At 41.1% G+C, this 23,452-nt stretch overlaps 1 protein-coding gene and 1 long non-coding RNA gene across 3 annotated transcripts in view; one reads left to right on the top strand and one right to left on the bottom strand.

Moving 5' to 3' along the window:
* The window catches only part of LOC120442714, a 30,265-nt gene extending 26,037 nt beyond the window's left edge, over positions 1-4,228 (bottom strand). The window contains exons 1-3 of one of the 2 annotated variants that reach the window (XR_005614890.1): positions 4,176-4,228; positions 2,355-2,640; positions 1,254-1,345 (exon numbers count right to left, since the gene is read on the bottom strand). This is a non-coding gene — a long non-coding RNA (uncharacterized LOC120442714). The remainder of the gene's footprint in view (positions 1-1,253; positions 1,346-2,354; positions 2,641-4,175) is intronic. The other variant, XR_005614891.1, reaches the window with a different exon arrangement.
* A 1,540-nt stretch (positions 4,229-5,768) lies between these two features.
* The window catches only part of itga10 (integrin, alpha 10), a 32,757-nt gene continuing 15,073 nt past the window's right edge, over positions 5,769-23,452 (top strand). The window contains exons 1-7 of the mRNA XM_031734029.2: positions 5,769-6,921; positions 15,983-16,094; positions 16,223-16,332; positions 16,423-16,511; positions 18,985-19,099; positions 19,204-19,331; positions 20,076-20,224. Of these exons, the coding sequence (XP_031589889.2) occupies positions 6,870-6,921; positions 15,983-16,094; positions 16,223-16,332; positions 16,423-16,511; positions 18,985-19,099; positions 19,204-19,331; positions 20,076-20,224 (755 nt within the window). The 5' untranslated portion in view covers positions 5,769-6,869. The remainder of the gene's footprint in view (positions 6,922-15,982; positions 16,095-16,222; positions 16,333-16,422; positions 16,512-18,984; positions 19,100-19,203; positions 19,332-20,075; positions 20,225-23,452) is intronic.

The following is a 23,452-nucleotide window of genomic DNA, read 5'->3' as shown; positions in this document are numbered from 1 at the left end:
ATCAGGACAGAACTTGACCAACTCATTCAGTGAACAAGGTTTCAAAACATCGAGAGCGTCACGGCACTGAACATCAGCAATGTAAGTCTCATCATCTTTCTGCTCTGTGGCATGTCTACCTGAAACAGATGGATGCAGCTGTACTTTAACAAAGCTAAGCATGTTTCAACATATTTCCTTTTAAACTAACCCTCTGTCTTGTGTCTGGAATGTGGTTGTGTGGTTGCCATTTATAATTTTCAGGAGATATTTTCTGATTTTCAAAAAATGGAAACATTCCTCAGACACTTTGGTCCATATTTACCTGATAGCATTACACAGTTTCTGCAGATTTTGTGGCTGCACATCCATGTAGTGAATCTCCTCTTCCACCACATTCCAACGGCACTGTATTAGATCTGGTGACTGTGGAGGCCATTTGATTACAGTGAACTCATTGTCATGTTGGAAAAGATCAGTCTGAGTTTTAATCTGAGCTATGTGACATGGTGCATTATCCTGCTGGAAGCTGCCATCAGAAGATGGGTGCACTGTGGTCATAAAAGGTTGGACATCATCAGCAGTAATACTCAGAGAGGTGGTGCAGTTTAAATGATGCTCAGTTTGTACTAATGGGCAAAAGCATGCCAAGAAAATATTCCCACACCATTACATCACCACCACCAGTCTGAAGTATTGATACCAATCCATGATTTCATAATGCCAAATTCTGACCCTACCATCTAAATGTTGCAGAGGAAATTGAAACTCATCAGACCAGGCAACATTTTTCTAATTTTTTAATATGTGGTGTTGGTGAACCTCTGTCTCCCATTCTTAGCTGAGGAGCGGTACCTGGTGTGGCCCATCTGCTTCAAGGTTCAAATGTGCTCTTGTGCCTTCAGAGATACTCGTCTGATACCTTTGCAGTAACAAGTGTTATTTGAACTGCTTGTTTTCCTATGAGCTCAAAGCAGCCTGGCCATTTTCCTCTGAGCTCTGACAGGTACAGCAAGGTATTTTGACTAAGAAAAGTGGCACCCATTGGATGTTTTCTCTTTTTCAGACCATTTTCTGTAAACCCTAAATGCTTTTGTGGGAAAATCCCAGTAGATCAGCAGCTTCTGAAATATACAGACCAGTCCATCAACTATGCCATATCCATAGAATGAGTTACTGCCATGACATCAGTGCACAGAAGATAGGAGAAACTGGAACCCAAAGACCAACAACACCGATTAAAATAACAGGTATCACTAAAATGAAAAGCTTACCTTCCTTTAATAAGCCACGTAGTCATAACCACCAGTATCAAACACTGGCAGAATTCCAACCAAACCCATCAGGAGTGACGTCTCAGGGGCACCTGATGACAGAAAGGAAAAAAGGCTTGTCTACTAACACCCCACTGTCACTACTGTCTAACTATCCACAAATCACAATTGCTGTACTGTACTGATAAAATTTAACACACTGGTGCTATAGTCTCCTACAACCCTGCATCTATCTATCTACATAGCCAGACTGTAGGTCTGACGTTGATTTACTTATCATTCAACAGGCAAAATATCCCACAGAGCCGCCAACTAAAGTAGTACACCCAGCGGACATTCCATGTTTAACTCATGCTGAAATGCAGATTTGCCTGGAAAGGGAGAAGCAGACACACTGAGCAGCAGACATCAGTTCAACATAAACCCTCTGCTGCTGTTTTGTACACTATGAAACTCGCATGCAGTTTGAAACTGTTTCTGCTGGACTGCATGCTCCTCTAATATACTATCAAGTCTAATAAAATTATGCAAAAATGCATGGTATAACTAACCCATAAATATTAAAGTCTAATAAGTTTTCATCTTTAAAGTTGTGGGAAAGATCTAGAAACAGTAAAACAGTGCTTACTTGTGCATGGAATAAAATAAATACATTATATTTAATGTGCAGCAGTGGTTGCTAAATGCTGTAAAAGTTATCTGCTCTGCTTTGATTTAAGCTGTTTTGTCACAGCAGGGCGACTCTGCAAAGTTTGATTTTATGACTGATGTCAATGGGCTCCTACATAACGCCAACCGGTGTGAAACAGTTTGTCTGTGGTGTGTGTGTGTGTGTGTGCGTGTGCGTGTGTGACAGACAGAGAGAGTTGGCTCTCGCACAGGTTTCACCTCAGTACAAGACTCAGCGATTGTCTACAGCGGCGTTTGGTTGCGTGTGACTTTAAATGCAGCTGCCAGTTAGCACAACTATGTTGCTAGTCGAGTTACAGAACCCACGATGTGCCAAACATGTTAGGATACATAATTGCAAAAATAATATTGGCTTGACGTTTCTTTGAGTCATTATGCATAGATCTCATGGGAATATCTGATGCCTCTTACTGGATTCTGCGTGAGGGAGACACTGGATGAAGAAAGAAAGTGGAGGCAATAATGTCAAGGACGCTGATGAAAACCAAAGTCATTTCTGCAGTAAATGAAAGGGGAATGCCGGAGAGGGTGAGGTCAGTTTTCCAATAATCATTAACTTTCCCTCGCTGGACTCATGAATCAAAGCAAATGGAGTCCTTCAAGATGTGTTGGCCACTTATGAGTTTACTCAGTAAACCCAGTGCACTGCGTGCTGCCGCTGGCAGAAATCCATCGCCACATGATGACCCTGGAAAAGCTAGAGATAGAAAAAAAAAAGATCTTCTGCAGCATTCCTTTAAGTGTGAAAGGAGGAATTCAGCATAATATGAATCTGACATCAGCTGACCATCATGAGACATTGTACTGACAACCAGAAGACAAGCTGGCCCCGGATGAGCTATGCAATTAGCTTTAAAAGGAAACCATACCAATTTTGAAGAGAGGTTAGAGAGTGCACACACACCACTAGGCTGCTCTGCCAGGTCTGCCGAAATACAGATACAAAAACTGAAACACTGCGACACCAAGTGGTAATAAGAGACATTTGTTATAGCAGCAGAATAGTATTTGCAGCCTTTTATCACTACAGCTATATTTTTACACTCAAAGCAGAAGCAGAAGATATTATATGGAGTTTGACTATTTACAGTAACATACTAGTCACAGCAGACTGTTAATTTATTTTTGGAAAGTCCAGCGATTGGCTTTTTGAGACCTGTTTATGCAAAAGGTCAAAAACAGGGTTCAACAAAATCACTCATCTTTATACATCCTGCAGCAGACAGCATGTCTTCTTTCCACCCAGCCAATGAAGAAATTCACAGATTTATTTATGAAAAAATAAAATAAGCAAAGTTTTACTGTTATACTTTGTTCAAGTACCTCAGTCATCTAACAGCTGATGGTGACATTTCATTTTATTTCTTGTAAAAACCCTGTAAATAAGAAAGTCAGTCTGGAGCTGAACTCTCGTAGGGTGGTGTAAAGCAACAAACATGAGTCTCTCTTACAGGATGGAGTCCCTCAAAGGTGAAACCACACTGATAAAGTAAAACTGTAAACATAATATCTCACTGTCATGTGAGCCCACATGGACTTTTTAAATTATTTGGTATAGGAGAACAATTACAAGGCAGTGGAGCCCAGTGCCCACAAGAATATTTGATTAGACATCAATACAGTAAAAAAGTGGTGTGAAAAACACACATCCCTGTGCCCTGATATATATCTTTGATGTATTACATAAAAATGGGACTGCATAAGAAATTAAACCTGATTATTTCAGTTGTTCTTTTGACTTAAGTTTGGTCCGTTTACAGCATCCTGCCATGCGACTGCATTTGTCTCAAACCATCAGGAACCCTCACGTTAACTTTTATCGAGTGGAAAAAAGTTAGCGTTCATCCTCCAGCTACACTGTTTATGTTACGCTAACATAGCTGTGTCGCTAGCAATCACGTAGCAAATCATTATATACTAGCTTGTCCAACTTCTGTAACCCTACAAAAGTCACTGCTGTCTAGTTTTCTGTTTTCAGTTATGTTGGAAGTGATAGCAGAGTTGTACGTTTTAATTTTTTTCAAATCTCTCAGTCATAATACACCAGAACATGCTGTATTATGTTTAGGTGGAAACTAGCAAGCTAACTTCCTGCTAACTTCTAACTCCATTAAATTTAATAAATCCTGTTTTCATGGATGCCTGGATGTTAAACTTAATTGTTACACCTGGTAAAGCAGCAACACTGATCATTTTTATTAAAGATGAAAGATGAAACATTAAGCTACTCACGCAGAGGAGAACAGCTGCTGCTGCCATCATCATCCGTCATCATTTCTGCTATGCTGGCAGGGCTAGGGGCCAGGACTCTACTCTTCGGGTTTTGGGGGATGTTGCTAACTCCGGGTCCGATAACAGGCACCACACCTGCAGTAGATGTGCACGGTGTGAGGTCTCGCGGCAAGCTATCAAACACGGCGCATTTCTCGGCTTTTAAAAAAAAAATGCTATGCGTCGCCAGGTGTTTCATCAGATCTGAGGTGTTACCTCCTTTGACAGTATCACAGTATCAGCTTAAAGCACTTGTTGCAGGCTGCTGAGTTTGCATCTTTTGCTGTGAAGTACAGCCAGACTTTTGATCGCTTCGCCTTGGGCATTTTTAATCTGTAGCTGTGCTCTAAAAGAACGTACGTACCTGGGCCCGCCTACTATCCTCGGAAACGTAAAATGATTGGCTAGAATCTAAAGTGTATCAAAGCTCAGCAAAAAAAGCACCGAAATAAAGCACCAAAATGTGCGCTGCTTTTCGGTCTGGTTACTACCGTTTATGTCAGAACCGGTGGTACCCATCCCTGGACAGGAGATTGTCATCATGTCACATAAGATAAGTTCTGCATGTGTTTTCCTGCCACTAGTACAACAGTACAGATACCAAATGTCATGGAAGGTGGTTAGCCCAAACCACTGCTCAAAATAATGATCACTGCATGACTGAAATTTAAGGATGTGGTAAACCTGGATAATCAAGATTTTATGTGAAATTTGCATTTTTATGTGTTCTTAGTTTTGATCAGTTAGTTATCAAAAGCCTCAGTGTGATGCATGGCAGAACACATGTGCTGAAATTATATGCTCAGATTACTCTTTTGGGCCACTTTATGCTAGTGTAGCATTGTGAGTTGGATAACAGATGGAAAAACGCCATTAAGTAATCAGTCACCACAAGCCTCAAAAGCAACATTAGTGCTCCTTGTTTTGGATTCCCCAAATCGCTGAAAACCTACTGAAGGAATGAGCACCATTCTTGAAAAATGAATCTCTTAATTTGGTGTTTTTATGACATGTTATCCCAAAACCTCTTACTGTTGCCTGCTGGGGCTGAGATAAGGTGACGGTGAAAACAATAGCCGATGGTTTACAGCATTTCTTTTCTCATCAAAGCATCCATTGACATCTGTTATCCTGCAGATGGCGCCCTTGTCATGCTGGAAGTGATGCCCATTAGGATAGAAGATTTTCAACAAAGGGTGACTTTACAGCACTGATTCTAAAGCACAGAATTAAACATTTTATCATTAATTCGTAAATAATTAAGCAGAAGTATCTCGAATAACTGTTCCAATGGTTGTGGTAATGTTTATTGTCCACAGTTTTTGTGTTAGCTAATTTAATGTGACTTTTCCCGATTCAGAGCACTTGGTTCTGTTTCATTTCCATGTGACTCAAATTCATGTCACCTTTTTTCATCAAACACTTTGATCTGTCACAGCAGAAGTAGCGCTTGGTACATAAAACCAAATTTGGTTTTAATGAGAAGCCACCTCTTACTAAGCCTCTCTTAAGTCTTATGAAATGATGAGTGCTATAAATCATTATTCCCCCGATAGTAACATTTGATTTGGAAGTTTTGAGCACATCACCCTGCCAGTGTGACACTTGTTTTGTCTTTTACGGTTTCTGAAAGAAAAAAAGGATTGATTAATGATGTATTAACTGCAGTCAGTAACTGACTCTGACCCGTTGCAGGCACATAGAAATGGTGCTTTATGAAGTGATGCCAAAAACCGTTTGGTGAAATTTGACTCCTTATTCGTAAATCATAAAAAAGAAGAAAAGTGTACAAGATTTTGAGAGAAAAACGGGCTGAGTGTTTGAAAAAGAAAAACGAGTGCGAGGAGAGAAAGGGGAGATGTGGGTTTGAGGTTTGTGAACCAGTTGCTCAGAGAGGAGTCTGGTGGATGGAGGGAGGGGAGCTGTGAGGATAAATGCGCTCTTTCATTTCAACGTGAGAGAAATCCGTTACTAGGGGCACATATTTACATGGACAGAGAAGCAGGGGAGCCTAAAATAAGGGAAATAAGCGGAGTGGATAATGGATAACGTGCTGTCAAAGATACCGCTCACGACAGCTCTCCTCAGACTTTGGGACTGATGAGCGGAGTTTCTGTCAGAGGAGAGTTTGAGCTTCAAAGACGCGCTCCGGAGTCTGGAGGGATAAAGCTGCTGCCTGCCTGTTTATGAAGGCGTTACACATTTGTAATGGTTTAATGAGTCGGAACTGCAGCCTCTTGTTGGATGGGACAGGTGCAGTTATTTTCACGCCATGGGTCACTGAGACGTCATAAAGTTGATTTTTCATTTTTACGTTTTTAAGACGTTTTCGCTCACTTTAACATAAGACGAGAAGAAGAAGAAAATCATAGCCAGATTTTTCGTTTTCGACCGCTTTATTCTATTTGGATCAGTATTTAATTATTTGTAAACGAATAGCTCCTGAAGTTTAACCCCATTCACGCACGTGGCATGCCACCGCGGCACAGTTTGGCCGACTTTTACGCATCTCTTGGGGCGAGAAAAAGCTGAAAACAAGCGTGTCTGTGTATGTGTATGAGTGCGGTGGGCAACGACGCTCCTCATTTCCACTTAATACACGAGGGAAAAAGGGAAAAAACATTAAAGAGAGACTTCTTTCATTCGGAATCATAAATGGAGCTGCGTAAATACCTGTTGTGCCTGGAGTTTATCCTCCTCCTTAAAGGTAAGAGCCACATCTCAGCCTATATTTCAGACCTCTTTTTTTTTTTTTTAAAAAAGAAAACCTGTTACATTTCTTTAAAAAGCCAAACAAAACTGAAGGACAGTTTAAAATAAGGTGAAACTGCCGAAGATTTGAAGTTATTCATTCAGTTAACCCAACGCTGTGAACACAAATCTAAGTATATTCATCTCTGTGTAAAATAAGGCTCTGGTGTCTCTCCACTGCCCAGTTCCTTACCCCTCCCTCAGCACTCTCTTACTGGTGATTAACCTCACTCAACTTTAACAGACAGCATGTGCCAGTGATGGTGTGGCAGCCTCCCTGAGGCCCACTTAACACTGTGTGACAGTAAACTACTGACCATGAAGACATTCCTCAGATGATTTTGTGCATAAAGAAGGAAAGCAGGCATCTTAAAACACCTGGACACACTCCATTTGCCAAATAAATCAAAGGTAAAGGAAGCTGTGCGTGAGTCCAAAAGAGTACCGGTTCTTGGTTCAAAGTCCGATCCTTTAGTAAATCTATCAGATGTGTTTGAACTGAGGACATATTTCATTTTTGTTGGAGGCCTTCAGCTACCATCAGATGTATGTGTACTCAGAGCCAAAAGGTTACTGGTTCATATCCGCTTATAGCTGACACATACAAACCCTGGCAGCTGTGTAACACGACCTCGCCGGCCATATCAGCCGTCTCTTAGACTTGATGTCTAAAGTTCCCCTAATAAGGTGCCTGTGCCGTGTGTGTTTCTTCATGGAGCATGAACATCAGCTCCCCTTCAGTACTCATGTTCGCTGTGGCACAGAACAAACTGAGACGTTCCCACCCACCAGAAAGAAAGTGAAGAAAAAGGCCATTGTTGTCTGCATACTGATGCAGCTGATAAGCAGTGGTTAACTGCTGCCCTACGCCATGCAACCACGATGCAAAATTAGATCAATAGGCCTTGAGATTATGTTTTGCAAGGCATGTTAAATCTGTACCTGTGTCAAAACACACACAGTCGCTGAAGTTAATCTATAGAAGGAAATGTTGCCATTTGTGGTCATTTGTGGCAATTTGTGGCATGATTATCCACGCTGCCCATTTTCACCCTTGTTCAGACCCCAAGGAATGAACGAGGAAAGCATCGGGTACGGATGTTTCACGCTTTACACTCACAGGCACATATACCCTTCATAGAAACACCAGCAGCCTGTGGTTTGGTTTTACACATTACACTCCATTACACGTTTCAATAAAGCATGAACAAGCCGACGTTTTTGTCACCTTTTTAACCACGTAGCCTCTATTTTAACTCGTGCAGTAGCTTAGTGTTTACGCTCGTCCCTGCGTGTGAGTTTGTAAACCTGAGCATGTGTCACACAGGAGCTTGTAGGTGAGTGAGTATGTGTGTAATGTTAATGGCTTCAGCAGAACTCCCCTGATGTGGTCAGCAGGCATCTCATGTCTGTTACACTCTGCTATGCTTTTACTGAGATGTCAAACACAGGTGTGTTTGCATGTGTGTGTGCATATTTCACTCTGTTTCACCGCTCATTCATAAATTCTTGCTATTATTCTCCCAGCTATCTTCTTGCGTGTTTTTTTTTACTCTCCCATAATTCGCTGACTTTCATTCCTACTCCCCCTCTTATTCGTCCGCCCCCATTCCCCACGAGAGGGTGACAGAGATGAGAACAGAACACGATGGAGATAATGGAGAGAAAATCTGTGAAAGGGTGTAAGAAGAGGTGAAGGAGGGGGAATGAGTGGAGGAACATTCTGAGTCAGTTTAATACAGATGACAGAAACAGACTGTGAATAAGACATCTCTGCTCAAGGACATTTCACAGAGGTGCTGTAAGTCAGATGTGTAAATTAAAGAGGACAGGGATATACATCATTGTCTTTAGTTGATGCTCTAAATGCTGGCATGTCTCTGTAGTCCCCCAAACACTTAGTGTTAAGTTCCGTTCCTTTTGCCCGACATGTGCACACACCGGGCACATACAGTTACTGTACTACACAATCGCAACCATTCACATCAAGCAGCAGTAGTGCCCAGAGCTGAGCGTGTGGTTGAGAGAATCTGGACTTAGTTTGGCTTGATAAATGTTTGCCGGCAGTTGTCATGGCAATGGGTGGTCAGACAGCTTGTGGTAAAGTGTCATATATAAACCAAGATGAAAATACAACCAGAGGAGGGATGGCAGGACAGGAAAACAGGGAATGACGGTATAGTTTTCTGGAAGCTGCAGGGGTTGAGACGGGAGATGGGGCCTTGTGGTGCATTTATAGCGTGTGTGCGTGTGTGTCTGCTCATTTTATAGCATAGTGGGCAAAAAATAAATAAAATGAGCAATTTAAGGCTCATGAGAGAATGAGCTAAACACGAGGATAAAAGAGAACATCAGTAGCAGGAGCTGTTATCAGATCCCTGCTTTGATGTGGGAAGAAATCTGGAGTTGGAGTGTGGGTGACATTGTCACAAGAAAAGAGAGAAACAGTGTACTACAGTGTGTAAGACGGGTGGTGGGTGTCAATCTGATAGAATAGCTAATTGCAAAAAGCCTGGGAAAATGGATTTTCTTTGTCTGGCAAGGAAATAAAGACTGCAGAATTATTACACTGCTGCCTACGCGGATCCCCAATGCTGAAGCCTGTTAAAACATCTGTGTAGAACTGGATAGATGCATGAGGCTCATCTTAGTCACTGGAGGCTTGGATAAAGAAATACTGGAAGCTTGCGCTAATGTGCAAAATCAGCAGAAACAAGACTTAAGGGTCTATAGCCATGACAGCAGCTCTGTGAGGCAGTGTTTGAGACAAGGCTCACTGGTTCTTCCAATATAGACCACTAAATATAAACACTTTTATAATAACATAGTATAATAGTTGACTTTTTTATTACATCATTTATATATCACTCAAACAACTGTAAATGTGTAGCTAGAAGACCTAATTTTGCTAAAATAATTCAATTTTATTAACATCACTGCAATGCTATTAATACTTAATGATGAACTAATTGATGAGTTGATCTAAAAATTGGTTGTTGTTTGGTGCAGTTGGAAAAATTATGTGTAAGCTGGTCATCTAACTGTTGGGATTTTCTCTCTAATGTTGTAGGATCGTTACTCTACGCTGTAAAGCACCTTGAGGCAACTGTTGTTGTGATTTGGAGCTACACTGAATCAAATTAAATCGCAAGTTTATTTGTACGGGCCAATAATCGGACTTCTGTTGTTCCAACATCCAGTATATCCCAAAAGTTGATTCTGTTCATCTGGACGTAGCGTTTTCAGTGGGAGAAATGTTTTGTCACTCATCCAGGAGACGCAACGTTTCTCCCACTGAAAACGCTACGTCAGATGAACTTTCGGGATTTACCTACCTGGATGATTGAGCATGCATCGAAACATCCAGTATAAGTCTCTGGATTTTTTGTGGTACAGTTTTTTGTGGGGAGTTGTCTCATCTCGCCTTCCCTCCATCTTTTAATCAACAGAAACCTGCTAGTGAACCATAGTATGACCAACATTTGTAAAATGCCCATAATTTTTTATTTAAAAAAAGAGAAAAAGAGTGAATCAATCACAGGGCTAATGTAGTTTATGGCCATTTTAGAAAACAGAAACAATTTAGCTTTCATGGACATTGGAGGGAGCCCAGAAAGCTACAAGAAGAACATTCAAATGATAAAATCAAGGGAACCAGTTGGCAGCAGGTTTGAACCCGGACCCTTGTTACTGTGAGGTGACAGGTTAACCACTGCATCAATGTGCTTTTCTCAGCCAGTTGTTGTCAAGGTAAATAACAACCAATAAAGTCAAACTGAAGGTGGTGACAGACAAAAAGTCTCTGCGTGTAATAATTTATTGACATAACTTAATCTACACCAGAATATCTGCTGTTGCAGTGTCTGAAAACCTCCATCTTTGTAGGTGTGTGAGGCGAATACGTCTATGTAGATAAAACCAGAATGAATGTGTGTGACAATGCAGTTATATTACAAGAAAGACAATCTGTAGAGAAAAGTGAAGAAGCAGGTAGAAGAAACTACAGTGTGTGAGAAAAGCATGAGCGGAGCAGGGACGGAAAAGAAACACTGAACATATCTAGTTTCATTCTCTAAACCAAGTGGAATCCCAATCTGATTGGCTTGGCTGAGGTACAATCCTGTGCAAAAGTCTTGATTCACCCATCGTTTCTTTATATTTTGCTGGGAAACTGAGAAATATGTGCAGTGATTTATTGAAATATGTGCGAGAATACATGGAAACACAGTGTATAAGGCACAAATGAAGTTTGTACAATTCTAATGAGTTTGAAGGTCAATATTTGATATGACCACCTTTATTGTTTCCACTCGGGCAGCTTTCATGTCATTTCTTTAGTCTTCAAGACGAGTTCTTCTTGAAGGATATTCAAAGCTTTTGTTCTGTTTTCTGTCAAGATGATCCCACACTGCTTCACTGATGTTGAGGTCTGGGCTCTGGGGAGGCCAGTCCATGACTCATGGTGCTTTTTTGTGAGCTTTTCTATCCAGGTATGCTTTTACTGCATTGGCAATGTGATTGGGATCATTTTCATTCTGGAAAATGAGGCTTCTGTCTATCAGATGCTTTCCAGATGGTAATGTGTGGTGGATAAAAATCTGATGGTACTTTTCTGTGTTCATAATTTCATCAGTTTCAAGATCTCCAGCCCTACTCTCTGAAATGCAGCACATGTAACAACCTCTCTACTGACCTTCTCCATACATACTGATGAGAGTTTTAACATTAATTTCAGATTTGGATCATCACTCCATTAGACCTGTTGCCACTGATTTTCAGTCCATTTCTTGTGTAATTTGGTAAAACTCAGCCGTGTCTCCAACTGAGACCAACTCTGATGAGGCTTCAGTCATGTGTCTTTGCTGGCTTTAAGATAATGCTGTGGCACTATGACACTACGCTGACATAAAAACACGTTTTGAGCTAATAGCACTTGGGAATCATTTTGTCGGTACAAAAATATTATTTTATGCCCGTCACACCTGGGTTATCTTACATTTTTCATTGATTCAAGTAAAAAAATGGAATCAAATAATGCTTTTTAATACAGACTCTTTGCAATAAAGTGTCTAAAGATACAGTTTAAAATGCTAAATTGTCAGTTACATGTTGAGACAACACTGGTTTATCCCTTTGGTTAACCTGAATGATTTATAGGTCAGTGTTAATTGTTTTAAAAGCAAACAAACAAATATTCTTCTGAAAAATTGTTAGATACAAGAACTTGACAAAAAATGAGTGAAAAAGCAGCCAATGTCCAAAGAAAAACTTTGAAAGACCTTCAGAAAGCTCGGAGAAATATTCCTCAAGACCATTTTAAAAACTTTAGGAAACTGTGGCTCCTTAGAAGCAAAGTATAAATAAGTGAGGAGTGAGGCAAGACTTTTGCACAGAATTTAGTTGTGGGAAAGTACCTGTACACAAGTGTGTAAGCAGCTGTTTCATAATCATGCCACCAGTGTTTTGGTCTGCTTCCCAGTCTGGGAGTACTGGAGAAGTTACAGAACTGTTAGGAAGGAACTGTAGATGTTGCTAAACTGCTCAGTAAACCGAAGCCATTCTGAAAGCCCATTTTAGCAACCACATCCAACACACCCTACAAATAACATACAGTAGACACACAAGTGGGACAAGTTAAATACCGACTGTTGAGAGCTGCAGAGTGTGTCTCAGTCTGAACTGAAAATAATACACGATGACTCTCTTTAATCTATGGGGAACTGTGTAGGCAAGAAATACCAGCTGGCTCATATCCTGTAAGCTACTTTCAACCACTTCAGTGGAAATAGGAAATACATATATATCTGCTTAAATGCTTGCTTGACTACATTTTCTTTCATTTGTATTGTCCATTACACACTCAGTCTATTTATGGGTGTTTCAAATAACCTGCTATCTGCTACATGTAGCTTGAAATGCAAAAGATGAAGCCAAAGTCAGATAAATCTCAGATAAATTGCGTTTGTTTCACATGTCACGTTCAGCGTACGTCACCTGTATGTACACTGAAAAAAGAGAACTGCTGGAACAACGTAGTTATATTACGTCGACTGGTAATGCGTGATTTAATTATTAATTAATTAAGTCAACCAGATCAACCCAACACAAAGCACAATACGTGAAGCTTAACTTGGGTGCTTTAAAAATAGCAAGTTAAGGGACCAGGCTCTAATTTCAAGTTGAAAGAAACCCAAAAAATACACCAACCTCACTAAAGCATTACCTCAGCTACAACTTAAATACTCCTTGCACAGTGTAACTGAAGAGTCACCAAAATTTGGATCCATGACAGAATTTTGTTCGAGTCACCACTAAACACAGGCTGAATGAAGAAAAGTGCAGAAAGCCTGGCTTCCACCATTTAAACCCAAATTTAGGCATTTGTGAGTTTTTTCCTGACTTCTCCAGTACTTCCTGTCCTCCACTGCATCTCAACGGTAACCGTTGCCCTTTCTCCCTCACTATGTGACAGCCGGATGCTCAATACTCGCAGTAAATGATGATACTGGCTGTTCTGTTATGAATGAAATAAATATAACTTGCAGTTAGACATGAAGTTGCTCACAACAGCAAAATTCTGCTTCTACTGTGACGGCCACAGGGCTGACCTTGTTTTCTTTGTTGCCTTTGTCCATCTCTTCCGGGTAACTGGTGGGTGGAGCAGACCCAGTTTGGGATGTAACATACCTGAGCAGCTGGGGCTCAGGGCCCTCTAAAGCACCCCTGCCAGATCTTCGTGGGGGCTCCTCTCTTATGTCCATGTTGGCTTGCACTCACTCGTACACTTACCCTGTGTATACACCGATCTGCTGACAACCACTCCTACTAATCTTTGGTTTCTTTGCTTTATTTAATTAAGCTATTTAATAGCATCCTAAAACGATGTGTGTGCTCTCTCTTTTTGAACCAGGGTAGTATAAAAATCCCAAGATTCAATCTTTCTATTTTAAATAATTTGCTTTGAAAATGTTTTTACATTTTCATCGCAGGACGTTGTGTTTACACTGTAGTTTAAGTGTATACTACAGTGTATAGACTACAGTGTACAGACTTTTGTTGCAATGATGCCAGGTCTCTCTTGGAAATGATATTTTTAATCTCAATGAGATTTTTTACCTAGAGTAAGATTATAAATAAAGGACTAATAAAGGACTAATAAAAAGTATAAGTAGCTGTATTTAAGTAGATCACAGTCCTTATGCTGGCATCTGTTGGCACTGAAGATTACAAGTCTGACACTGAAAAACAATGTGAGGGTGTGGTGTTAGAAGTGAGCTATGAGCTCTGTGGTCTCTTCCTCATCTCATCTACATTTGCTGCACCTAGCATAACACACCTGAGTCCCCAGACTGCAAGTCGATTAGCTGTGGGTCACTTATGTGTCAGGTGCTTATGAGGAATAAATGTGTATGAATTAACAGTCCAGGGTGTGTTTTTCTGCTGCCAGTTGCACCTTTTAATGTTTCCCTTTTAAACAGGTTAAAATGGATGCTGAAACATCTGTGTTATTTATTTTCAAGCTGTTTGACTCCTAAATCTTTATTCATTTAGTTTAGCTCTGATCATCAGCACCAACCAGCTCAAACATGCTTCAGCTTACATACAGATGTAAACAAGTCGGTGAGCTACCATCTCACTGTGTCTCCCTCACTTCTCCCTGTAAGTATGAAGGGCAGGCTTGTGTGTCATAACAGGGAGCTCACTATATTTAAGAGTTTTTCTAACCCACACCCTTCCTTGCTTTGCTTCTTCTCTTCCCTCTCGTCTCCCTCTTTCCCCTTAGACTGAACTCTCTTTTTCCTCAGAGACGGCCTTTGGTCACTTTGTTTATCCATCTTTTTGACACCCCCCTACCCCCCACCCCCTGTCCCCTCTAATCCTCTTCTCCAAGGCCAAGACATGAAATAATAATCTTACTCTTCACTGTAGCTCTAACTACACGTAGTACACGCAGTTGTCCAAGCTGGCCTTTGACAGCTTATGAATAAAGTTTATGTAAGTGCATTAACTTTAATGCTCCAGAGCAAAAATAGATGAATAAATAAAAAAGTTGGAGAGGTAGATGGAAGGATTTATATTTGTACTACCATGTCGATAAGGTTGTGGGTTTGAATCCAGGCCAGGAGTTTGAATGTTCTCCTTGTATCTGCGGGGGTTCTCTCCGGGTACTCCGGCTTTCTCCCACAGTCCAACATGCACGTCAGGCTTTTAGGGTAACTGATTATTCCAAATTGGCTAAAAAGGTGAAAGTGAGCATGAATAGCTGCCTGTCCATTGTGTTAGCCCTGCAACAGATTGGCACCCAGGCTGTACCCCACCTCTCACCCTATAACAGTGATACGCTACAGCTCCAAGTGGAAGAGGATGGATGGATGCTTTAAAAGTTATGGTTTTAATACCTTTACAATTCCACCATTTTCCCCAGTTACAGTTTGTATGCTAAAGCAAATCTACTACCTAACTAACTGGTTAGTTTAATATTTAAAATCTGAACTACAAACTTTTCTTTGAATGCACAGCTTCCCCTTGTAATTTTTTACGTGAATCTTTAAGAGAAAAAAATCCCATCTTCCACACTTTATACACATCACTCAGCCATAACACCTGACACAGGAAAATGTAGGGTAGAGTGGGTTCCTCCTGCCAGAAGAAGTTTTACTGGGGCTGTAACATTTGATCTGTGGTGTCTGGTACCCAGATATTGGCAGCCGGCAGTCCTGTTGATGCTCAATCAAACTGGGATCTGCAACATTTCATGCAATGCCTTGTCCCAAGGGGCTCTGAATGAGATGACTAGTATTATCTGTTTGTAGGTTTAATGTTATCCATTAAAGTGTTTGTTCTGTTTCAGCTTGATTCAGTTGATTTATTTGGTGTTTACCCTCGCTGAAATATTGGAGCATCCCACATTTTTTTGTGGTTGCATTATTTAATTGAATAAAAATTAGTTAAGTGAGCAATGTTTTGTTGTCTTTTTTGTCATCAGTGTTTCAAATGTTCTTTGTCATGTCTTCCAGAGCTTTGTCAGTGTTTCAACATAGATGTAAAGCACCCGCGCATCTTCACCGGTCCAGAGGACGCGCTGTTCGGCTTCTCCGTCTTGCAGCATGAAGCACATGGAGAGAAATCGTAAGTCTGTGAGGGAGACAGTCAGATATAATCTAATGGAACCACACAGTCCTAAATAAACTGTCATAACATGTACACAAAGCGGGCGATGGATGACATTTTGATGATGAATGAATTACTCTGTAAAGGATGCTGGTTGGTGCTCCCTGGGACGGGCCGCCCAACAACAGGAAAGGAGATGTTTACAAATGCAGCGTGGGACGGGAGAAGAACTCGAGCTGCAATAAAGTGAATCTAGGTGAGAGAAACTATGAGTTGAAGAAAATATGTTCCAAACAATTCATGTTTGGATTTGTTACTTCAATGCTAAGATGTTTGTCTCGCTCAGGTGAGACGGCTCTCCAGAACGTTTCAAAGAATCTGAGGAATTCTCACTTGGGAATGACCCTCACACCAACTTCACCTGATGGCTTCCTGGTATGTGGCATCAACACTGCAAAACGGGGCTTTTTATTTTTCCTACATGGGCAGTGGGTTGATGGGTGGGAGCCTGAAGGGATGTGGTCAGACCAGGTTGAGTTTGTTCAACAGAATTCTGATGAATTCGCTCCCTTCGAGTGTTTTTAGTTGAATTTAGATTTGACCACAAGCGGTTCACTGATCCTCCTCTTCCTTTTCTTTAATTTTGGACATGCATTTGCACATTTACATAGTGACACAGACTGACTACGTGATGAAAATATCTTTGTGTCCATGGATTTAGAATTCTATCAGTGCAGTATATAAAATCCTTCAAATTTCAAGTGTGTGAAGCCTTTTAGGTTTGAATGGTCACAGTTTCAAAATCATTTATTAGAATTATTGCCAATCAGCTATTTTCATAGAGTATTACTCTTTAGTTTATATAAATATCATTTAATTATCACACAGAGAGACGTACAAACATATAATTCAGGTTTTCTGAGAGTGTGAATCAGCACTGTCCATATTCTACAGCACTGCTGAAAAAGCGTAAAACTGGCCAGCTTGTGGTCTGTAGCATTGGAAGAAAGAGGAAAGAGATCAACAAGGATCTTAGAGAAGCATTTGCCATTGCCCATCAGTCTGGGAAGGTGTTTTAAACCCATTTCCAAACAAGTGGAAAACATTCAAGACAGTTACCAATCTTCCCAGGAGTGCAAGTCACAGAAAATTCTCTTCAAAGTCAAACTCTACAATGCTCAGAGAAACTGCAAAAAACCCAAGAGCCACATCTCAGACAGTACAGGCCTCAATTAGCGTGTTACACAGTAAAGTAGCGAACCACAAGACTTCTAGAGTAATGTCTATTTAACAGATGAGATCAAAGTGGAATTGTTTGGTCATAAGTCTCAGCACCATGTTTGGTGAAAACCAAGCACAGCATATCAGCACAAACACCTCATACCTACTGTCGAGCACAGTGGTGGAGAGGTCATGATTTGATCTTGTTTTGGAGCCACTGGTCAATAGTCAATAACTATAGTATGTCAGTGTGATGGCTGACAACGCAGGTTGTATTTAAATAGTTTTTCGAACCTCGTGAGGACCACATAATTTGTTTTATGTCCTGATAGGTAAAACCTTAGAATTTAAGGAGGGTGTATTTTCTTTTTACCACAGCTCTAATCAATGTGAGAACTTACAGAGCTTGTAGTTACTGACACAATAACCAGACATGAATGATTCAAAGTCAAGCTGATGAAGTCAAGTGCAAAGCAAAGTTTATGGACAGAATCTAACTCGAGTTTAGGTTTAAGACTTTAGCTTTTAGACAAACTTCTTGAAATCTTACTCACTCATTTATCCTAATTTCTCCACTTCTGAGGCTTCTGGCTTGCAGACCCACACACTTATTGCCTTAGCAAGGAGACAGCAGTTTGTGTTACATGCCTTCTTTGTGTAACTCTGTGTGTATGTTGGGCAAGTGTGCTTGCGTGTTTTGGTATCTGCCAGGTTTTTTACTGCTTCTTCGGGCGTGGAGTCGTGTACAGTTCAAAAAACACTCGCCAGCTTAGGCGAGTTTTTTGTGTGCGTGTGTGCACAGGCATGTGTGCGGGCATGTGTGCATGTGTGTGTGTTTATCTTAACCCCAGCGGTCAGGTCTATAACAGGATCGGAATGCGTCTCCGGCCCTTTGTTAATGACAGACCTACCAAAAGCCATAGCACCTCTTTCGCTTTTCTCCATCTTCTCCCTCCATCGTTTCCTCCCATCCCTCTCTCCATCCTTTCTTCTCTGCCTGTCTGTGTGCCTGAGGAGAAACCCTTCCATAATGACAGGGCAGGAAAAACCAGGATGTTTCTCTTTCTCTCATTCTACCCCCACTTCACCCCACTTTCAGTCTCCTTCTTTTGTCTTTCTGCTAGCCTTTCTTTTATCTCTTGTCTCTGCACTCGCCCCTGTTCTTTCCTCTTAGTATGGAAAACCAAATAAACGGCGCTTTTGAAGGCAGAAATATTTTTATAGGGTGCCCCTCCCAACCTCCTTACTCACCCTCCCTACATTTAGCACAATCAAGTTTAAATCGCTCATACTGGTCTTGTGCTCCAGCTCTGTGAAACCGCTCATGACAACTGTGACTGCCAGCATGTCAACAATAGTCTCCCTCTCCCTCCTTCTCCTGTCCTCCAAACCACACTATTGTAGTTTTTCCATGACTTATTCCCTCTTGTGACTTGTTTTCTTTTTGTTCCCTATCTGCTCTGATTTAATTGTTTTAGTTTTGTGCGTTTCTTTGTGTGTTTGTGGGTATGTTCGTGTGCGCATTTCCATGTTTTAAACTCTTTGATACACATCTTGTGTGCGTAAAACAAACAGTGAAAAAGAATCAACTCTGCTCAAATTAATTACAGTTACTTGTGAAATTCACCTGTAAAACAGATGCTTGTGTGTGTATGTGTGTTTGCGCGTGTGTGCATCTGTTTTGCAGGCATGTGCTCCACTGTGGTCACAAGAGTGTGGTACATCTATGTTCAGCACTGGCATCTGTGCCTCTGTCAGCGATGACCTAGAACCAAGAGAGACTATCGCTCCAACAGCGCAAAGTAACTACACTTCCACAAACACACACACAAACACAAAAACAAAAGAAACATGTTGCAGGCCTGCTTCAACCAACCAAACATTTCTAAACGTCCATATCTGGCAGGGTGCTCGACGTACATGGACATTGTGATCGTGCTGGATGGCTCCAACAGCATCTACCCCTGGTACGAGGTCCAAAACTTCCTCAGTAACATCCTCAGCAAGTTCCACATCAGCTCAGACCAGATGCAGGTAAAACTCCAATTCAGTGTGTATTTGCACAGCCGATAAATATTATTTACATTAGTAATGGAAACTTGTGGGTTTAAATTTGAGTGAGTCTCCCACTTAAATATCTGGAACCCCTTAGCTGCAGCCCAGAGCAGTAAGACAAGCTAGTCCCTTGAATGAAAACATGCTGACAGGGACGTATTAGGAACCAGTTTGGCAAATATGTCCAGAAGAATAGTTGGAGTAATGTAAAGGGACATGAGCCCAGCTCACTTGAGGTTGAAGGGGAATGGGAGCTGGGGGTTTTGGTGATGGTGTGTGTGTGTGTGTGTGTGTGTGTGTGTGTGTGTGTGTGTGTGTGTGTGTGTGTGTGTGTGTGTGTGTGTGTGTGTGTGTGTGTGTGTGTGTGTCTGCATGAGTTGGGGAGGGAAAGTGAGGTTTCTAGTGACATTATTCAAAGCTAAGCAACTAGAAGAGTGAAAGGAGAACTGAGTTATGAAAAGGGGAGGTGGGGGGTAGGGGGTAGCAGGCAATGTGAGGTGAAGAGGAAATACCTCTGGTTTTTGAATGAATTCAGAAATCCCCCAAGTGCACTGTTTGCTTTAAGAACAGGACTGGTACTTAAGGAGATAGTTCAACCCAGAAACAAAAGTCTCAGATGTTGCTTTCCACAATTATGTGCCGGCACAACCAATAACATGTGGCATTGTTAAATGCTTGTGTGTTTCTGTACGTGTGTGTTTGCCCTCGTGTGTGCACATTTAGGTTGGTATTCTGCAGTATGGTGAGGTAGCTATTCACGAGTGGTCTCTGAAGGACTACCAGACCACACAGGAGGTAGTGGAGGCCGCCAAGAACATCAGCCGACAGGAGGGACGGGAGACGCGCACGGCATATGCTATCGAAACAGCCTGGTAGGCACGGCAGTTACTAATCAGGGAGGATTTTTCTCATTCTAAAGCATGCTGTAGATTTGGCAGGTTAACTGGAATCTATGTGACGCTTTGGTTTTTGTTTGTAACAATATTTGGTGTTTATAAATAGATCGCTGCATAATTTTCAGTTATAATGGCAATCAGATCTGTTTTCTTCTTCTCTAATTTCCTTTCTAACAATATGCTCCATGTTTAATTTATGGAAAACTATTAGATTTCTCACAATGTATGACCTGTTTTTGTTCAAAATTAGTCAGTGGTAGTGGCAGCACCACAGAAGTATGTTGCAGCCAATAGTTTTTGGTTCTGACAGGTTTACTTTTTGGGTTCATTCTCACTGATATCAGGCAGCTGTTGTGAGCAAAAAAGCTGAAACAAACCACTCTACACTCCCTGTACATAAACACTTAGTGCCCAAGAACAATTTCAGAAGTAGCTGGTTTCCAGTTTGTTTCCAGATGGTATTGCATAGCGGAACTTTTACTTTTCTACTTTTATATTGTCATCTCCAACATAACTAGCTGAAATGCAGTTCCAAACCACGACAGAGCTTCCACTCACTGTTGTAGCTCTCTACCGACCTCCTACATCAGGTGTGTCCAACTCCAGGCCTCGAGGGCCGGTGTCCTGCAGGTTTTAGATGTGTTCTTGATCCAACACAGCTGATTTAAATGGCTAAATTACCTCCTCAACACGTCTTGAAGTTCTCCAGAAGCCTGGTAATGAACTAATCATTTGATTCAGGTGTGCTGACCCAGGGTGATATCTAAAACCTGCAGGACACCGGCCCTCGAGGCCTGGAGTTGGACACCCCTGTCCTACATGTATACTAATATTGACATGAATCAAAAAATTTCAACAATGAATGCATCACTGCATCAAAACTGTTTCCACTGATTTTCAGGCCGCTTCTTCAGTAGTTTGACATACCTCAGTGTTTTCATCCTGTTTCACTTGCTTGACAATGGCTTCTCAGCAGCCACTGAGACCATTTCTGATGAGGATTCAGTGAACAGTAGGTTCAACTGAAGATCCAGATGCATTTCTCAGGCTCTGTGTCAGGTCTTTGTTTTAAGAACATAACTTTCAGACACCATTCATCTGCTCTAGAAAGTTTTTTAGGCCTGTCACTTTTGCTTTTGTCCTCAATATTTTTAAGGACACAGTGCACACCTTGCTAAGAAATGCAATGTTTTCATCTGATAGTCCTTTGGGAATCACCTTGTTGATAAAAAAAAGTTCTGTTTTTACAACAGGTTGATAATAACAGCAATAACAAAGCAATTTAAAAGTATTTCTTTGCTAAATTGTTTGTTTAATCGTTTGAAGGGTAAAAATCATAAGTCAGTGTTAAATGGTTTAGCAAAAAAAATCCTCTGAAAATGATCAGGTACAAAAACTGAAAATGACTCAAAGATCAACCAACGAAAAACACTGAAAGACCTTTGCTCAAGACCAATTCAAAATTAAAATAAAAAAAAATGGAAAGGAAATAAGTGGTGGTTCAGTACAGTGTGCAAGATCAAATCCAGTTAAAATGCATACGGGACCTTTGAAGCAGTCTTCTATAACCTTGTCATGGCTGCACTGTGACCCAGTTCCTCCACACATCCATGACTTTGTGGAGGTATGTTGGGGGGCTTTAGCGCTGGTAACCCAAGTGTAAAGAAGTTGGCAGGTCAGTGAAAAATCTTTCTTTTAAAAACAAAATTCCTCCTTTATTAAAGTCATACCCACATAGAGGACCACACCCAGACCTGATGTGTGGCCATGACTGTTATTTTGGTATGTGTGTCTCTGAGCACGCACACACATTCACACAGGTAATTGGAGGGTTCCTGGTTTCTGGTACATTTAAAGGTAAACGTTGGACATGTAAAAGGTAGTGGAAAAGCAGTGACTGGAAACCAGTATAAGGTCTTAAAGCTTTTTACTTTAAAACGCCAGTGATGGCAAATCCAGTTTTTGCTTTCACTGTAACTGTCATCTTTCGCTCCCTGCCTAATGTGATGGTTGGGCTGTATATGTGTGTCTAAGTGTAAACAAGTAAAATATAGGCATTAACTTGACATTGAGAGGCGGAACTATCAAAAGATAACTTCTAAACTAACTCTCATAAACATATCTACTTCAACTCTCACATATTCATGCACAGATGGACAGATAGCAGCCCTGGCACTGGCAGGAAAGTGACGGGGTAAAAAAACAACGAGATTAGCTGAGCTGGGCCAGCCGGCTGCTGGCTCAGCACGGCTGCAGGTGTGGCATGACCTGACCCAGACTGGTCAGCCAAGTAGTTCTGCTACAGCTGTAAAAATACACACAGAGACACGTACAGTATGCACGTGCACACGTACACACACATATCGAGGACTCACACATAACTTGTTAAATTCATGGACGCTGCCTTTTAACTATTCTTTCAAGACTTGACAGTTACAGCATTTGTTCCCTGACCTCCTGACCCCAACGTTAACCTTCTTCACTGTGTGTTTAACTTTCAGCCTTTATGAGAAACCTAACCCTAAAATGAAGCACTTAGCTAAAATAGCTCCCGAAAGAACAAACAGAAGATTTCGAGTTCCTGGGAGAGTGGTCGGTGCAGATTTAAACTGATCTTAGACTTTATTCACACTAATGCCATAAAAATCAGGAATTTCGATTTGACTTGAAGTTGACTGCTCTGAGGCTTGGCATATTTGAGAGCTAACTATTTGAGGAGGAGAACTATTTGGGACTACTGGAAAGAAGGAATGGTGGTTTATTCAAATGATTAACATTTCACACCTAATTTGGTAGAAATAATCCGACCAGATCTACTGTGCGTAACTTGATAAGCATGCTATAAAAGTACAGCTGTGGGAAAACGCACAAAGAAACCCCCCCAAAAATAAAGAGATTCTGTGAGCTAGGCTAGCTAGTGTTAGTGAAAACTAATCACAGAGAAGGACTTATTGGTGGCCACATTCAAGGCAAACGTAGGACAGAAATGCTTGGACTTCCTCCGGTAAGTCCTCCAACTAAAAAATCATATCAGCTATCATCTGCTATCATCTGACACGACCCATGAAACAACACATAGCAGTGTTTCCACAAAACACAGTCTGCATTAGGAGCAACATGATGCGTAGTATCTCACCTGCTGTTACATGATCTGTTGTTTTCATGCTTTCAATCATTGACTTCAGCGTTCACCATCTTATTTTT

The sequence above is a fragment of the Oreochromis aureus genome, linkage group 11 (genome assembly GCF_013358895.1).
Source record: "Oreochromis aureus strain Israel breed Guangdong linkage group 11, ZZ_aureus, whole genome shotgun sequence".
Classification (NCBI taxonomy): domain Eukaryota; kingdom Metazoa; phylum Chordata; class Actinopteri; order Cichliformes; family Cichlidae; genus Oreochromis; species Oreochromis aureus.
Note: the sequence above shows the minus strand (reverse complement) of the source record. Positions and strands in the feature narration are given on the sequence as shown.